Source organism: Microchirus variegatus, assembly GCF_963457635.1.
Source record: "Microchirus variegatus genome assembly, chromosome: 2".
NCBI lineage: Eukaryota > Metazoa > Chordata > Actinopteri > Pleuronectiformes > Soleidae > Microchirus > Microchirus variegatus.
The window spans coordinates 16,585,583-16,601,512 of record NC_139803.1 but is presented as its reverse complement, the minus strand read 5'-3'; the positions used below and the strand labels follow the sequence as shown (position 1 = coordinate 16,601,512).

The 15,930-nt window shown below is 39.2% G+C and overlaps 1 protein-coding gene across 1 annotated transcript; it reads left to right on the top strand.

Moving 5' to 3' along the window:
• Positions 1 to 10,274: 10,274 nt before the first annotated feature.
• Positions 10,275 to 15,924, top strand: tmem88a (transmembrane protein 88 a). Its single transcript, XM_083902915.1, has 3 exons — positions 10,275 to 10,552; positions 12,481 to 12,797; positions 14,203 to 15,924. The coding sequence occupies exons 2-3, from the start codon at positions 12,495 to 12,497 to the stop codon at positions 14,491 to 14,493; spliced, it is 594 nt and encodes a 197-aa protein (XP_083759041.1). The 5' UTR covers positions 10,275 to 10,552; positions 12,481 to 12,494; the 3' UTR covers positions 14,494 to 15,924.
• The last annotated feature ends 6 nt before the right edge of the window (positions 15,925 to 15,930 follow it).

The window sequence follows — 15,930 nt, the reverse complement described above, 5'->3', positions numbered from 1 at the left end:
CTGTGCACACCATTTCATGTACATATTGTATCTGTTTTCATGTTCACCGAGAAGATTTATGTTTGGGGTTTTTTCTCAGTCAAAAAGAAATCTAATTTGTAAATGGTCAAATTTGTCCACCTCAGTCGTTTTGTTTTTTTGTTGTCGTTGCTGTATTATAACTATACAATATTCTGTTTCACTATTCTTCAAATTACTGCAAAGGGAATGAACGTCTTCCCACTTTTATACCTCTTGTTTTCGTTTTTATGTTTCTGCCGCAGAAAATGGAAAATTGTAAATTGTGACATTATTTATACTGTACATTGTTGTTTTCTTATATATTTATTGCATTTCAATAGGTACTTTGCTTGAGAAGGGGTGACAAGGTATTTAAAAAAACAAAAAACAAAAAAAGTGTGGTGTGGTCATGATGTGTGGATGGGGGGAAGTGCAATCAAGGGGGCGGTTTGATTATCATGGTGCTTGACCCCTCCTTGCCTCAGTGCCCCCTCACTAAACAGCATATAATGATGTAGAAACATAACTGATTCAGCTCAAGCCAACCAGATGGTGCTTAGAACCATTTCAGCAGTTTACTGGTAACCGAAATGGAATGATGTCTTTGTACTGTATCAAACAGATGAATAAAAAGATCCTTTTTCTTTCTTTCTATCTTTTTTTTTTTACTTCATTTCCATTGTATGAAATCCATAACCTGGTGGAGCATTAGTGGTTTTATGTAGTTGTAATTCTTGACTCTTTTGCAGAGACTTTTAGGGATGTGACATTTTTCGGCGTTGGGTGGGATTTGGGTATTTTTTTTTGTGTCTTGTCCTCTATTATTATTTTAAAGGATGTAATAATGCTCTTTTTTTCCCCTCTTGTTTTGATTTATGCTGCACTTATTGTTTCACATAGAAGAAAAACCTGAGCCAGACCTGTCTTAAATTGTATTGTTGTTCAAGAAAATAAAAATGTTTTGATAAATTATTCGAGGATGAGGTGTTTGCCTGTGATTTTTGTCCTGTAGTCCCTGGGTTTCCAACCAAATTAAATAAGACTGGAAGCTGACATTAAGTACTTTTGTGATGAAAATCCTATCAACCATGAATTTGATTTTTTTGGTCTCATTTCTATGCTTTGTATTGGTTAAAATGTCAAGGTTCAAATGTGTCTCTGCTTTTGTAGAGGTTGTTTACAAATAAAGCTAACTCATCGTTATAAATACTATTATGGTTAATATAATAATCATAAAATATTCAAATAAAGTGAGGCCAGAAAACCTGCTCCTGTGACGTCACTCTGGGAAATATGTTTTTCTGGGCTTTTTATGGACTTTAGGAAGGTTTTACAAATATGAAACTTCATGAATTCAAAATGCTCTATAAAATACCTGTGTCCACGTCTCTAGGTGTCCTGTGGACACTTTTACAAGCGTCTCTTTTACTATTGTGGTCAATGGGAAAATTGCTTTTTGGGCCCCACGAGTATTTTTTGTTGCAGTACCCAGAGTGGCCACCATGACATAATTGTATTGAAGGCAGAGGGGCGAAAATTTCAAAATAAAAGTATCTATTCTTTTATGTTCAACAGTAATTTTCAGAATAAGAGACACCGTGGATATAAAGCGGATATATAAAAAGATGGGGACTGATTGATTGGTGACACAACACACCTGCTCATTTTCACGCAGGTTTCTTTTTCCCCCAATCAGCTGATCACCGCTGATTGCTTCCTCCAGGCTCCTCCTCCTCCTCTTCTTATTTAACTTCCTCCAGCACAACAGCCTCGTGCTGTTACCTTGAAGAGAAGCTGCATAAACGGACGCGAAAAAAGTGCAGAAACTGGTCCAGGTGGAGGGAATTTGTGGCGGTAACGCACCAAACCGTTGTTTACCAGCCGCCATAAGACCTCAAAAGAAGGAAGGAAGGAACCTTCAAAAAGAAAAAGAAGAAAAAACAAACTACTGCGGCGTGACGTCAGACGCCGAAAAGGTGCGCGTGCAGCAGCAACGCCGCAAGGAGTTTCAAGATGGCGTCTTCAACCTGGTGCGGATTGGTGGCCCCAGAATGGTGAGTAACTTTTGTCAATTATCTAAATGGTGACTGTTTGCTGAATTATATGCTCAAACTGAACCCTTCACTGTCAGCCCAATTCTGCCTTTATCTTAGCTATTTGCACAATTTCAGCTTTTGCTTGAACTGGGATTCATTTGAAGCTTATTTTGGCTAATTATGTGTTCATTTGTTCATTAGCCTTAGCTCAGTGTTGGCCAAACCGTGCGTCATTGTCAGGCCAATTCTGCCTTAATGTTAGCTATCTTCTCATCATCTTTTGCTTAAGCTGTGCTGCATCATTGTAATCTCAATTTTGTCTTGGTGTTTGTTCATACACCAAAATTCGCTTAATATAAGCCACGCTGTGCCTCATACTTGGTTGGTTCAAGTTAGGCTTATTGTTTGCTAATATGCTCAATTACAGCTTTGGCTCAATGTAATCTGAATTGTCTCACTGTTTGCAGTATTTAGAACCTTCCTTTGAGTCTTTCAGGGGGTCTCGATTGTTGATGTGTATTTCCCACAGTGGCTGCAACTATTTTTTATTTTCATTAATCTGTGATTTATTTTCATGTATGGTCTATGCTCAGAACTCAATCACTTTAAACAATCCATTTTCAAAATGGACAAAACATGATTTTTATATAATTCAAATGTTTTTAATGTAGTTTTTTTAAAGGAACAATCTTCTGCTTCCTGCTCACGGGAGACCTGGTCGGAACCGTTGTATTCAAAAGCCAGAGACTGTCAAAAATGGTGTGGCACAGTTCACTACCCCAATGAAAACGTTATGACTAATTAACATCATGTATTTAACTGATGGCATTAATTTAATCACAAATGTATAATTTATAAAGGTTTTTATGTTTAAAACGAGTGTGGCTGTATGAGGTACTGACATTTTTAAACTTTCACTTAAAAGTAGTGATGGGCAAATGATACCCAGGCTTTGGAGCTTGTGTAGCTCTTCCTGAAGCGGAGTGGTTCGAACCTCTGTGTCGGAGCTTGTATCAAAACACCAGCGTCACTAAGTGCTACTTTGCTTCAAAACGTTTCGAAGCGTTTCATTGGCTCAGTGTGCCAGAGTTTTACATTGGCTCGTAGTGTTTGTGTTGTGGGCCTATAACGACTTGACAGGTTTGACAGATTTGAGTGGTTTGGCGCCATACAAGTTATAAGTCATGCATCATTACTACTCAAAAGCTCCACAAAAGGTGACCTCCCTATTTTTGGCCACCATCTTGGATCCGTGGTTCATACAGGCTGACTTGACTCAGGTTGCTGTTGAAAGACTAACACGAGAGTGTGCCAGCCTTTATTGATGGGTCAACGGAAGTAGTGCCACTTGATTCTGCAACATCTACTAGTGCCAGTGAAGACGACTACAACTTGTGGGCTTTGCTGGACAACTATGTCGAGTCTCGACACCGCACAAGCAGTGCATCTGCCAGTGCTACAGCGGATATCTAGAGGTATGCATGTTGATTACTGCTGAAACATTATTTTTATTTTATTCAGTCATTCATTGTCTTTCTGTCTGTCATAGACATTTGAAAGAGCAAATTCTGTCGAGAGCAGTGGATCCCCTCAAGTGCTGGATGGCACGTATGACTGTATATCCTACTCTGTGGAAACTTGTATGCAAGTATCTGTGCATCCCAGCAGCATCTGTTCCCTGCGAAAGGATTTTCTCCAAAGCTGGGGAGCTCGTGAGCCAGAAGAGGAGCACACTGAAGCCTGCCACATTGGAAAAAAATATATTTCTAAATAAAAACCTAAAAGACAAATAACCTGCTGCATCTGTGACTAAACATTCCTCCTCGAACATACAAGTTCTCCTATGCCAAACTATAATCTGGACACTGGTGTAAAACACTTAATACAAAAACGATCTTTCGGAGTTCACATTACTTGATCAAATAAATAAACCCTTAACCAACATTTAACCCTTCACATCATGTAGATTTATTCTTTGCCTTAATCTTGGATGTTTTATCGCATGAATTAACAAAACTCGTAAATGACCGCACAGTTTTATTGCTAACATGAGATTGAAACGGTGTGGGTGTTTAAGAGGTTTATATGGCTTCAGTTGTCCAGCACCAGCTATCACCGTCGTCGTAGCTTTGTATCCTTTTCAACATGTTGGGAACGTCTCAGTGCTACATAAGGCTTCACTTGCCCACCACTACTTAAAAGGCATTCCTTAAATCTCAGTCCTCTTTATTCTACAATCACTTCAGTTTGTGTTGCCAAAATAAATCTAAAGAAGTGACTTATAGTGCCTCATACTCGTTGCAAAGTAACACACATGCATGGGAGAGAGCATTAAACATTTAACAAACCATATTATTACTGTTGATATGTTTTATATCCAGGTTTAAAGATTGTATAGAATTTTTGCTGGCAGCAATGTTTTCAATGAAAGCGAGTCTTTATATCTCAGGCTGGGTGAACCATGTTTGTACAACCACCTGACCTAGTTATTTTACACCTCTAACGGCAGGAACATTGTCGAGGCTGGAAACAGGACTTAAACATTTTTTTGTCTCCCCCCCAGATTGATCTTCATAATAATCAAATACTAGGGGTCATGATTTAATTTCAATTTATAAACTAACTTTGCGTCTAACCATTTACAATGCCTGAGCAGCCTGACAAATTGGCATTAAAATAAGCAATTTTTTTGTTATGCGTTGCCGAGTGAAAAGGCCTTTAACTTGCACACCGACGCATGCCAAGACTGCATTCATGGCATGTGTCACTGTCTCTCTCTCGCTTGTCTCTCTGTCTTGTGTGTCTGGTCTCCTGTCTGTACATCTCTAGTGTCTGTCCTCTGTCTGTCTGTCTGTCTGTCTGTCTGTCTGTCCTTTGTGGGGTCTCAACTTAAATGGATGATTTTAAAGAGCATTTAAGACCTCAAGATGCTGTCTGATTTCTGTAAATTCTGGTACCTTTTAAATGGTCTTGAATCTCTGTTCTCATAGTTGCAACTTGGATTGTTTACAAATTTGGAAGTTGATAAATCATGTGGTAAATGCATCAAAGTGTGTAGCTTGTCAAAATTATTCCTTTATTCTAAACTGGTAATTGCGTTGATAAGATAACTGGTTCCTTATTTAATTATGAAGCTAAACTTTGATTCATGTTCAAGTGTAATTATATTAGATTTTAGGTGTTATTGAGCCCATGGATAATATGAAATATGTTAAATCTGGCATTCGTTGGCACACTTTTGACATCCGTTTAAGTCTTAAACTTTATGCACCGCAGTCAACCGTTGTAGTTATAACTAAAATGTAATTCAATATTAATACTGACTCTGCTGATTTCCTTCTAAAGATTGGGGTTGAACCTTTTTGTGTTCATAGTCTTTTTGCGTGTCCTGCCTCCCAGCAGGGGATTTCCATGTTCCCCTGCAAAACTCTGCATTACTCGTCTTAGGGATTCAGGGATATCCTGCATAGTTTATTTCATAAATGGGGTTGTAGGTGGCAGGTTTAGAGCGCGTGCCGTGTCTTTAGGAGGAAACAAACCTGACAGAGGGACAACTCAGATTATTTAACTGAAGGTTACGCAAAATGTTAAAATCTTTATTTTTTGATGTAAGAAATTTAAATAAAACCTTTATTCTAAGGGCTGAATTCCAGGAGTCATGATGTTTAGAAAATCAGATAGACTTGGCTTCATGTTAAAGTGTTGAGACTGATGTGACAGTATCCTCTTGTAGCAGGAGTGAGCAGCTGCAGCTTTTAAATCATTTATTTTTCATTATTTGTGATTTGTTTCTTGGATTGACGGTGTCTGACAGTGTCTGGACCTTTGTGGTTAACCCTGAGCATGTAAACTTGTAAACATAAGTGGTCTTTTGTCTCTTGCTGGCAAAGTGAGGCACGAAGTGAGTGGATCGCTTGTAACATAACAGATTATTATTATTATTATTTATTTTATTTTTTAAATGGACTTTACCACCCAAAGCCCGAACCCCCCTGCTCCCACTGACCCACAACCACACTTGACAAAACACTGTGCATGCATCACAACACTAAAATACAGACACAGATACTTTCAGCCTGTAATGATTGACATTGAAAACCTGTATTTATTGCCCTCAATAATCAAGTAAAACTTTTGTCCTTAACTGTATGGTTGACTGACGTACTCTAAATGCCAACTTGTGTATTAATATTAAGGATAGAAGTTGTGTCGACTCTAAGGAGCAGTTTAACTGCTGGCATTTGAACCAAACGATGATCACAAATGCAGTTAGTTGCAATAGTGGTTGTATCCAATGTTAATATTTCTGATCCTGTCACCCTCTGACTGTCTCAGCCCCAGATGCAGAAGGTGATGGGAGGAATCAGAGCCAGATTACGCTCCACACATCAGTGCAGGAAAATACCCAGCAGTCAAATAAAACCCTGAAAAAAATCTGTAAAACGCCAATGTGTGAGGCACAGATGTACATGATATTTAGCAGGTTTGGGACCACTGAGTGGTAGACGAAGAAGTCGGAGTAGCTCGTTGCAAAGGAGAGTTGCTGCCGCCATCACTGGTGTTCTGCGTCGAGAATTTAAGATGGAGAGGGGCACGAGGAGATGATTCTTCCAGTCTCGGCTTCCTTTGCATCATGACTCCGACGGGAAGAAGAGGTGACTGACATTTTGGTTTTTGTGATGATGATTTTGTATTTTCTAATCAATTCACCAGTTTGCTTTGCATCCGGAAACTGTTGATCATTGTTTCCCAAACCTACTATACATATTGATAGTTGATTTTGAGAAGCAGGAAGCTTTCAGGAGCTCCTGGACTTCACATGACCATAAAAATGTTTGCATATTAAGACTGTAAAGACTGCATATAACCACAAGATGGAGCTACATCTTCCACTGACCACATTCCCTGAAGTAAAGTTTCCACTCACTGTGATCCTTTGCCACTCGTCATTGTGTTTTTCCACCGTTTTAAATGTGTGCTAGTGGTAGAGAAGGTCAAATACTACATTTGGGTCCATTTTTGTTTACACCTAACAAGAAGAGGTTTAATTAAGACATTTTATTTTCTCAATTCTAAATGGTGGTCGTAACGTACACAAATCAACCATCATTTTGATGGATCATCATGTGCCACACTGTGTGAGCACTGCTCGACAGCCTTTCTTCTTCTCTTTTCACACACAATGATGCAGTCTAATGTGAGAGTAGTGTATGGAAAGTGCCAGGGGAACAAAGTTAACCAATGTAGACATGTGTTGCCATCTTCACTTATAGAGCACAGCCTGTGAACCAATGCTGGTAAACAGAAGTGCAGTTAGCTGGTGTATATATGTATACTTGGTAAATCAAGTATACATATATGTTGTGATCTTATAACAATTTTTACTTGTGTGGTTCCACAGTTCGAACATTTTACTTAATTTTAGCTGCCTGCAGCATATCACTGATATCACAGTTGCTCATTCTATACCAAACCACAACCTGAAAATGTAAAAACAAGGAGAATTCTCTGGAACCAGACTCGAGTGGGCGGTGGCATGTGCCTTGGAAGAATGACGTAAGAAAAAGAGATTGTTTGTTAAGTGAGTGCCATGTCATGATGAGATTTGCAGGGGAAAAAGATGTAGGGAAATCAGTAATTTGCCTGTTGGTTTCTCTAACAGTGTTTTTCAACCAGTGTGCCGTGGGAAATTATCCAATTTCACCTAATTGGTCTAAAAACATTTTTTGAAAACAAATAATTATCTGCAAATAATATGGATATAAATATTCAAGACACTTTGATAAGAATCACTCGATTGTTAATATAGGCTATCATTTCGAGTATCATTTTTTAAACATTTTTGTTTGGTGGTGTGCCTCGTGATTTTTTCAATGAAAAAAATGTACCTTTGCTCAAAAAAGGTTGAAAAACACTGCTCTAACAGTCTGTGCCTATAGCAGCATTACTAAAGGGATATTCCCACACTAGAAGCTTTATCAAGTTTTAAGTTGAACTTGAAATGTAGAGTGTGTGTGTGTGTGTATGCTTCCTACAGCCACACAGGAGAAGAGCCTCGGGGAAAGTACCAAGGATTAAAGTGTAACGTTTATCAAGTTTGACCCTCAAAACTGAGATACATCATTAGTTTACTTGGATATTTACTTTTTATGTTATATTAAAAGCATTTAAAAACTATCTTTAAGGTATCGCGCATGAGCCAGTCTCTCGTTGCTACATTTAACTTTTATTTGTGTCCCAGTAGGATAAAGGACATGAGGCTGCCAAACGTGGAGATGCAGGGACTGTCATTGTAGTGGACACAGCAGCGGATATCCCGGTTTCAAGGACAGGAAGGCTTGCTCTTCCTCTACCAACCCACTCAGACATTGACGTACACATATAAACAACATACAATGTGGCTGTTAATCGCGAAAATCATCTATTGCTCCCGCTTTTTTTTTTTTTTTTCCTCTTACCCACAGACCTAATGGCATTAGCTCCTGTTCCTTGTACCGAACGTTCCAATGTCCTGCTTTTCTCTGGGGAGTTCATCTATCTGCCTCTGAGCAGAAACAAATAAACAAAGATGCCCGGAGTGAGATGAAATTAAATGAGACTTCATATCAAAATACTAATTTCACCCTTTGAACTGAGCCCCTCTGGTTTTCTTATCAGTCCCATGACAGATGCTTATTGCCCCACCAAATTAGTCAATGTTCTCCCCTGTCCTCATTTCCTTCAGCTCTCTGAGAGCCAAGCTCTGTTTTTCATCACAAAAGGTCAAAGGGGCCAGTTCTCTGCCATTTCTGCCTCTCAAACAACCCTCACTAACAAGGCTCTGCAGCGCTTTTGCCGAGTTGTGGCGTCTCATTGGTCACACCCTCATCAGCAGAGAGAATATTGGGATGACGATTCTGGAATATGGGGCAGTTTGGGAAACCTCAAAATTGTGGATTTTGGGAGGTGGTTCTTCTTTCAGGTTCTCCCATTAGGGGTCGCCACAGTGGTAATCTATTAAAGTTAGAATATGCTGGAATTGTTGGCTGATGCAGAGGCAAAGTTGGCAACAATGGCTGCTTGCAACTCTGCCAGCGACAACTTTTCATGTAAACAGATGTGATTAATCACACTTCCTCAAGCCCAGACACAGTAGCTTGCATGAGTTGTGACTTGTTAAATTCGAAGTTTATAGACAACTATAGAAGTAGATCTCAGTATATATACGCTTTGCACACTGCAAATGGTTTTCCGTTGAATTCAGCAGTATAGGGTAACAGTAGCTCAGTGGTGGAGCTCCTGACAGCTGTGTCTGCAGCGTGTATGAAGTATGAGCGAGTATGAAAGAAAGAAAAGTCCTGCTTTGAGAGACTAGAGAAGACCGTTTACCATATAGTAATGCAATCTCCATGTGCTTCACCTGATTTTCTCAGCTGTATTCCAGTAGAAAAGCACATACCGGTCACATTTATAATATAATAATTTGCTATACTCAATCATCTTTACTAGACTTGTATAACTCCCCTCTGTGTTTTCAAAGTCCACATTAAAGTTGTTTATTTCTTTCACAGGCGTGCTAACTTGATGTGCAGTGCGAATAAGTGTTTCAATGGAGGAGCAGGAAAGACATAACATGGGCTCGTCTCAGGGGCCGAATGACCTCCAGATGTGACCTTCGGCCTTTCAGATTGATCCTTCTTCTTTAGGTAATGTATCCGCTCTTACCAAAGCCTCAAATACCCACTTTAGCCCGATTATTACTGGGCAGAAATGTCTCGAAACACAGCAAAGAAAACCGTAAATACCAGCACTGCAGAATATACCCCCCCACACACTGCTAGTGTCTCATTAAGGATGATTGACGAGGATTACTTTAAATCAATTGGAAAGTTCTGCATACTTTAACTTTATTTTAAAGAGAGGAAAAAGTGCAAAGAGGATTGGGCAGCAAACCCTGACTCCTCTACAATCTGTCCAAACAAACACTCTTCCTCCCTCCCCCTGGTTCCAGAGGTTATCACAGAAAAAAGCCCCCCCACTGCTCCCCTGCCCAGCAGAAACAGCCGTCTTTAACACAGTGCAGCCTGCTCTCTGTGTATTCACGTGTAAGGCAACACAGGATACTCTCTCTCTCTCTCACTCAATCATATCTCAAACTGGAGTTCGTGTGAGGAAGCAGAATGTCAGGAGAGGAAGTTCTGAAGCCAGTGGGAAAGCAGAGTTTGCCTGAAGTCTGCACTGCTCTTTTCTGAAGTTTTTGCTTCATACCAACGGGCACATTTCTGAGGATACTTTACCCCCTTTTTTTTTTTTTTTTTTGATAGACAACAAAATAGGTAGTAACTTTTATAAACCTAACTCTTTTTTTAAATCAAATACCAACTTCAAGACCTGGGTTTCCCTAAAGAGAAGACATACATCACAGGGAAATTCTTGAAATTCTCTTTGTCTGGGACCTCTCACCACTGCTCTGGACTCTGAGTCCCATCAACTGCCTCCACCACTCAACTGCAAGAGGATACAGGTTTTAACGCACAGTAAGTACAACACTTTTTATAGTTTGTTTTTTAAAAGAATATATGAATTATAAAGATCAGAAATGTGTTGATAATCGTCTGAACACAAATTTTAAGTTTTACTCAACTTAATGTGTAATTTAGCATTCTGAATTTCTTTTATTATGGCGATGGAAAAAATTGGAGGGCAGGTTTGGATATTGTAAGGCTGCATTGGTGATGTCATCAAAGGGCAAGTGCGCAAGGCTGAGTGTGTTAGTAAGAGAACCTTTTTTTTAAAGTAATACGAAACATGTCCAGTACGCCTACAGGAGGCAAAACTTGTTTGTGTATTTCATTATCGCACATGTGAAAAAAATTATGTAATAATACATGAAAGAAAGACATTGGAGGGAAGCATTAGTAAATTTGCAGGAACATAATGACACTGAATTGCTTAATGTATCAAAAAGAAAACCATAAGTAACTAGCATTTAATTCCTTTCGACAAGTGTTACCCAAACACTGGGTCCTGACCCAGTGTTTGGGTTACAGGAAATATGTTTGGGTCCCCCAACACGTTTACTTAAGATTTATGTGTATATGTATAAAATGGAATCCATAAAATTAAGTTTTGATTAATTTTTACCAAACATCTCTTGGAGATTATTTGATCTAATCAATGATTTGATTTAAATCTGATGCTGGAAAGAGGCGATACACGGTCTTAAAAATATCGTTGAAGAAATAGTTTATTAGCACAGTGGCTGCTAACACTATTGAAATTGTGGGGGGAGGTGGTGGAATGTTCCCCTGTTGTTTTCCAATCAACTTTGTGACATGTGGGAAAGGTCCAGGTCAGTTAAATCTCATAAAGAGCTCACACTTAAAAAAAACTGTGAAATATTTATTCAACAGTGCTGTGACGCGGCTCCGGTCACTGACTATCCGGAGATTTTCTCAGAGTTTTCCAGATGCTCCAGGCTCATTGTTCTGGGTCGTGGTTATCCTGGAGTTTGGAGGTGGGGTCAGTGGAGCCCATTTCCTCGCACTTAAAGCTGTGCTGTTATCTGTGTTGACTCTCCACGCCTTTCACAACATTACGTAAAGGAGGCCGTTATTTAATGGATAAGCAATCTTTGTATTTTTAATATATTTACAGATTTAATTTATATATGGATTCCATGTAAAATACTTTAAATGGATAGCTCAGGGTTTGTTTTTTAAGTGTGAATGTAGGAGATACTGACACAGTCAAGCACCAAGGTTATATTAGTTTTGGATTTTTCATTAGTTTGTTTTCATTTCATTTCGACTTGTTGTTTTTTATTAGTTTTAGTATTTTGTAATATAGAGAAGTATTGTCATAAAAATCCAACAAAACATGCCATTTTAACCCTTAGTGCTCACATGGATGGATTTGGATGAAATTTTCAGGAAATTTCTGTAACGAGTGAATAAATTTTGAGCGTGACCCGTAGACGCCATCACTGGTTACAACATTTTGTCGGCACTGAGCTGCCTTGGCGGAGGTCTGCGCTCTGAGTGCTTTTCTAGTTTAATTCTATTTCACTAAACGACAAAATAAAATAAAATCAACTCCTGATATAATAAGAACATGTTGGCTTGTCGAGGTGGAAACCTAAGTTTGTAAACTGCTCACTATCCTGCACCAAAGTTGTAGAAATACAGGAGCTACAGCTACTTTGTTTAGTAAATTTGGGTCACTTCGCTAAACCCTAACAAAGGATCTAGGGCAGGGGTGTCAAACTCGTTTTAGTTTAGTGGCCACATGCAGAACAATTTGATCTCAAGTGTGCCAACAAGAAGCACAGAAAATGTTTCCCTGTATTTTAAGTGTCTTTTTACAAAACATATTATGAACAACCTGAAATGTCTTCCAACAATATTATGCCTATACGTTAAACATTAGTGGATTCACTATTTCCACTATTTTTTCCTCCCTGCAGTTGAGACAAACAAAATGAGTCTGTCACGGAACGGGACTCTGGAGAAGGCGATGTCTGAACGGTCTGAGCCACGCACCCCCTCCAGAATCGGGTCAGGGGTCGTGGTGCCCCCTCCTTATTCGCTGGGCAGCAGTGAGGCTGCTGACACCCCGCTGGAACTGAGGGGGTCTCTGGACTGCTGGGCGTGCTCTGTGCTTGTCACCGCACAGAATCTGGTCATCGCACTGATGAACGGCGTGCTGGCCACCGTCTTGTTCGGCATCATTCTCACCCCTGCTCTGTCCATGATCATTTTTGGCTTCCTCTGCCACTCCACGGTAATGCTCACCAGTGGTTTATGACTGAGATTGGATGAAGTTAGTTACATTAGCTTTAACATTTCCGACATTCTCCATAAGGTTATTTTTATTTCTATTCAAGGAAACTGACCTTTTATTTCGGTAAAATGTAATGCCGTCATCCGCTTTACCGTCTCTGCTATAATGTCTGCGGCTACTATGAAACATCAGGAAGGAAGGAAATGTTCACAACCAGCGAGGGTGTTGTCGAGTTTTTTCATTATATTGTGTGTATTTGTCACTAATGGATCATGATTACTCATTTGTTTTGTGCATTCTGCTCCAGAAGTGCTCCCTATATAGCAAAAAAACAAGAAATCAAACAAAACAAGAATACTCGCTGCTTCCAGATGTTTGAACTAGATCCTTTTGTTATTGTTTTGACTGAGAGACCCCTTCTCACAGAAATGACATACCGAACATTGACTATGATTTAGTATGTCAATCACTGTGTCGCACACACCCCTCACCCCACCAGCCCTGCTGTGAAATACCTACATACGGCGAAAAGAAAAATGTTTTTCCAGAGATTTGACCCTGTTTTTACAAAATTGTACTGGATTTCCTATGCACTTACTTTTTAATTTTTGCCAGCTGTGACTACACTGCTTCAGTGACTTTGTGCAATGCCTTTGTTGAAGGTGAAGGTATTAACTGGCTATATAATGAATGGAAGTCAATGCCGTCAATGTCGTAACAATAATAATTGTGCAATATTGTGTGTGTGTGTGTGGGGCTCAAGTAGAAAAAAGGTTGACAAATTTAATGAATTGAATTGAATTAATACTTAAAGTTTTCTTCATATAACTGGTTTATATAACCCACGTTTTATGACCTTTTCATTTTAATTATATTCATTCCAACTAAAGTAAACCAGTTCTCTCATATAACTGGTTGATTTTGCTTTTATTTCAAACTAAAGTAAGAAAGCTTATATGTGTGTGGTGGTTATATTTAAAGGTTTTTTCCATTTGTCGACTATTTAAATTTTTCAGTGTAATTATGTAATTTCTGACTCTATAGCGGTCTCTTAGGAAACAGTGTGCGATCGGGAGATTTGTTTTTGCGCTTTGAGGGTAGAACATGGTGGATAACGATCCATCAGTGACAAATACACGCAATAAAATACAAACTGTTGTAACTAATCATACCAAAAGCTCCTTCCTCACGCTGATGTTTAATAGGGGTTTGATCAAGAAGTTTACAGATTTACAAATACAGATTTCTATGGATTTAATAAGTGTTGGAAACCAATTTAACACCATTTAAATGTATTATTTATTTATTGACACTAAATGGTGCATATCATATCTTTGATAACACATTTTTGTGTGTCCTGTTATTGGCATTACTCATCAGTTTTCCTCCTCGTCTTGCTGTCCAGGTGCAGCCCCACGGAACGTCAGTGTTTTGCTCAGACGTGCTGGATGATACCGGCTGTGTGGCTCTGCTGGTTGTGGGCTTTCTGCTGCTCACCCCTCTGCTGGTCCTGGCACTCGCCGCCTTCTGTCGCCTGGCCCGACACCTGCAGCTCGGCATGTGCTTCATCCCCTACAGCCGAGCCGTTTACAAGAACCTGCCCGCCTCGCGTAACCAGAGGCCCGACGCAGCAGGAGGCTGCTGTGGCCAGCAGGGGTCTTCAGAGAGGGAGGGGAAGGGTAGCATATGGGTGTGAGGAGAAGATGGATGGATTTATGATTGTAATATGTATCCCCAAAGTCAGGTTGTTTATTGCAAATTGCAGTTGTATCCACTTGCATTGTAAAAATTCATCATCATTTATACTGACTGTTAAAGAGACCAGTGTTTCCTTTTTATATTATTCCATGTGTATTTTTATACTTTTTATACTATAGAAAAAAAAAAAACCTTTTTATACTTATATTGTTACTCAACCTCAAGCTGAATTTTGTGTCCTGCAAAACTGCTGCCGACAACCATGGAAATAATCCAGTTTCTTTTACGTTAAACGGAAGTGGAGTTCAAAGAAATGTATCGTGTGCATACACTATACAAATGTCCATCGAGCATCACTTTGCAAATTTGTGATTTTTTCCTTGCTGTAATGAAACATCCTTGTTATACTTGTCAGTTAAGTTTGCTATACTACAATTCGTCAATAAAGTTGTCATTCAAATGAGTAACTAGAGAAAGTGCTCAAAAACACAATCCCACATTCGGTCTCCCACACAGTGACGTTTTCTTGCAAACAACTCAAAGGTGAACAAGTGAACAAGGTCACTCGCTGATAAGGAAACCTATATTTAAAAAAATATGTTTTTTGATTCAGTTCGGGGTCCTGATCCAGATTTCAAACAAACTAATAAATACCAGTTTCATAGACCCATGTGAGATGCAATTGCATGTTTTTTCTGAAAACTGTACTGACATTTTAAAAGTAACAAATGATGTATATTTATTGTCAAAAAAACTAGCTTAAACTAGAAAAGCACTCGGAGAGCGCAGGCTCAGTGCCTACGAAATACACCCTGCTGGCCTCCTCCAGAGTCCTGTTCCGTGACAGACTCATTTTGTTGTCTCAACTGCAGGGTGAAAAAAGGAGTGGAAATCCACTAATGGTTAACGTATAGGGCATAAAAATGTTGGAATTGCACTTATTTTTCTCAAGACATTTCAGGTTGTTTATAATATGTTTTGTAAAAAGACGGCGAGTGTTTTAACCAGTGATAATGTTATGGTCAGACAGCGAGTGTTGTAACCAGTGATAACGTTATGGTCAGTCAGACAGCGAGCTTTGTAACCAGTTATATCGTCTACGGATCACGGCCAATTTAATCACTTGTTCCTGGTCCCATTGCGGACATGTCCTGAAAATTTCATCCAAATCCGTCCGTGACTTTTTGAGTTATGTTTGTCACTAACAGACAGACAGACAAACTCCGGCGAAAACATACACCTCCTTGGCGGAGGTCAATTAGCCATAACATACGTTCATGGATATTTTTGATCAAAATCTTATCTTAACTTGATGCTCACAAACAGACACATATGCGTCTTCTGTTGTATCTTTTTGTTGCAACTGTCATTTCACCCTATACTATCACTATTGGTTATTTATTCACCCTCACCATTACATTTACTGTAAAGCCAT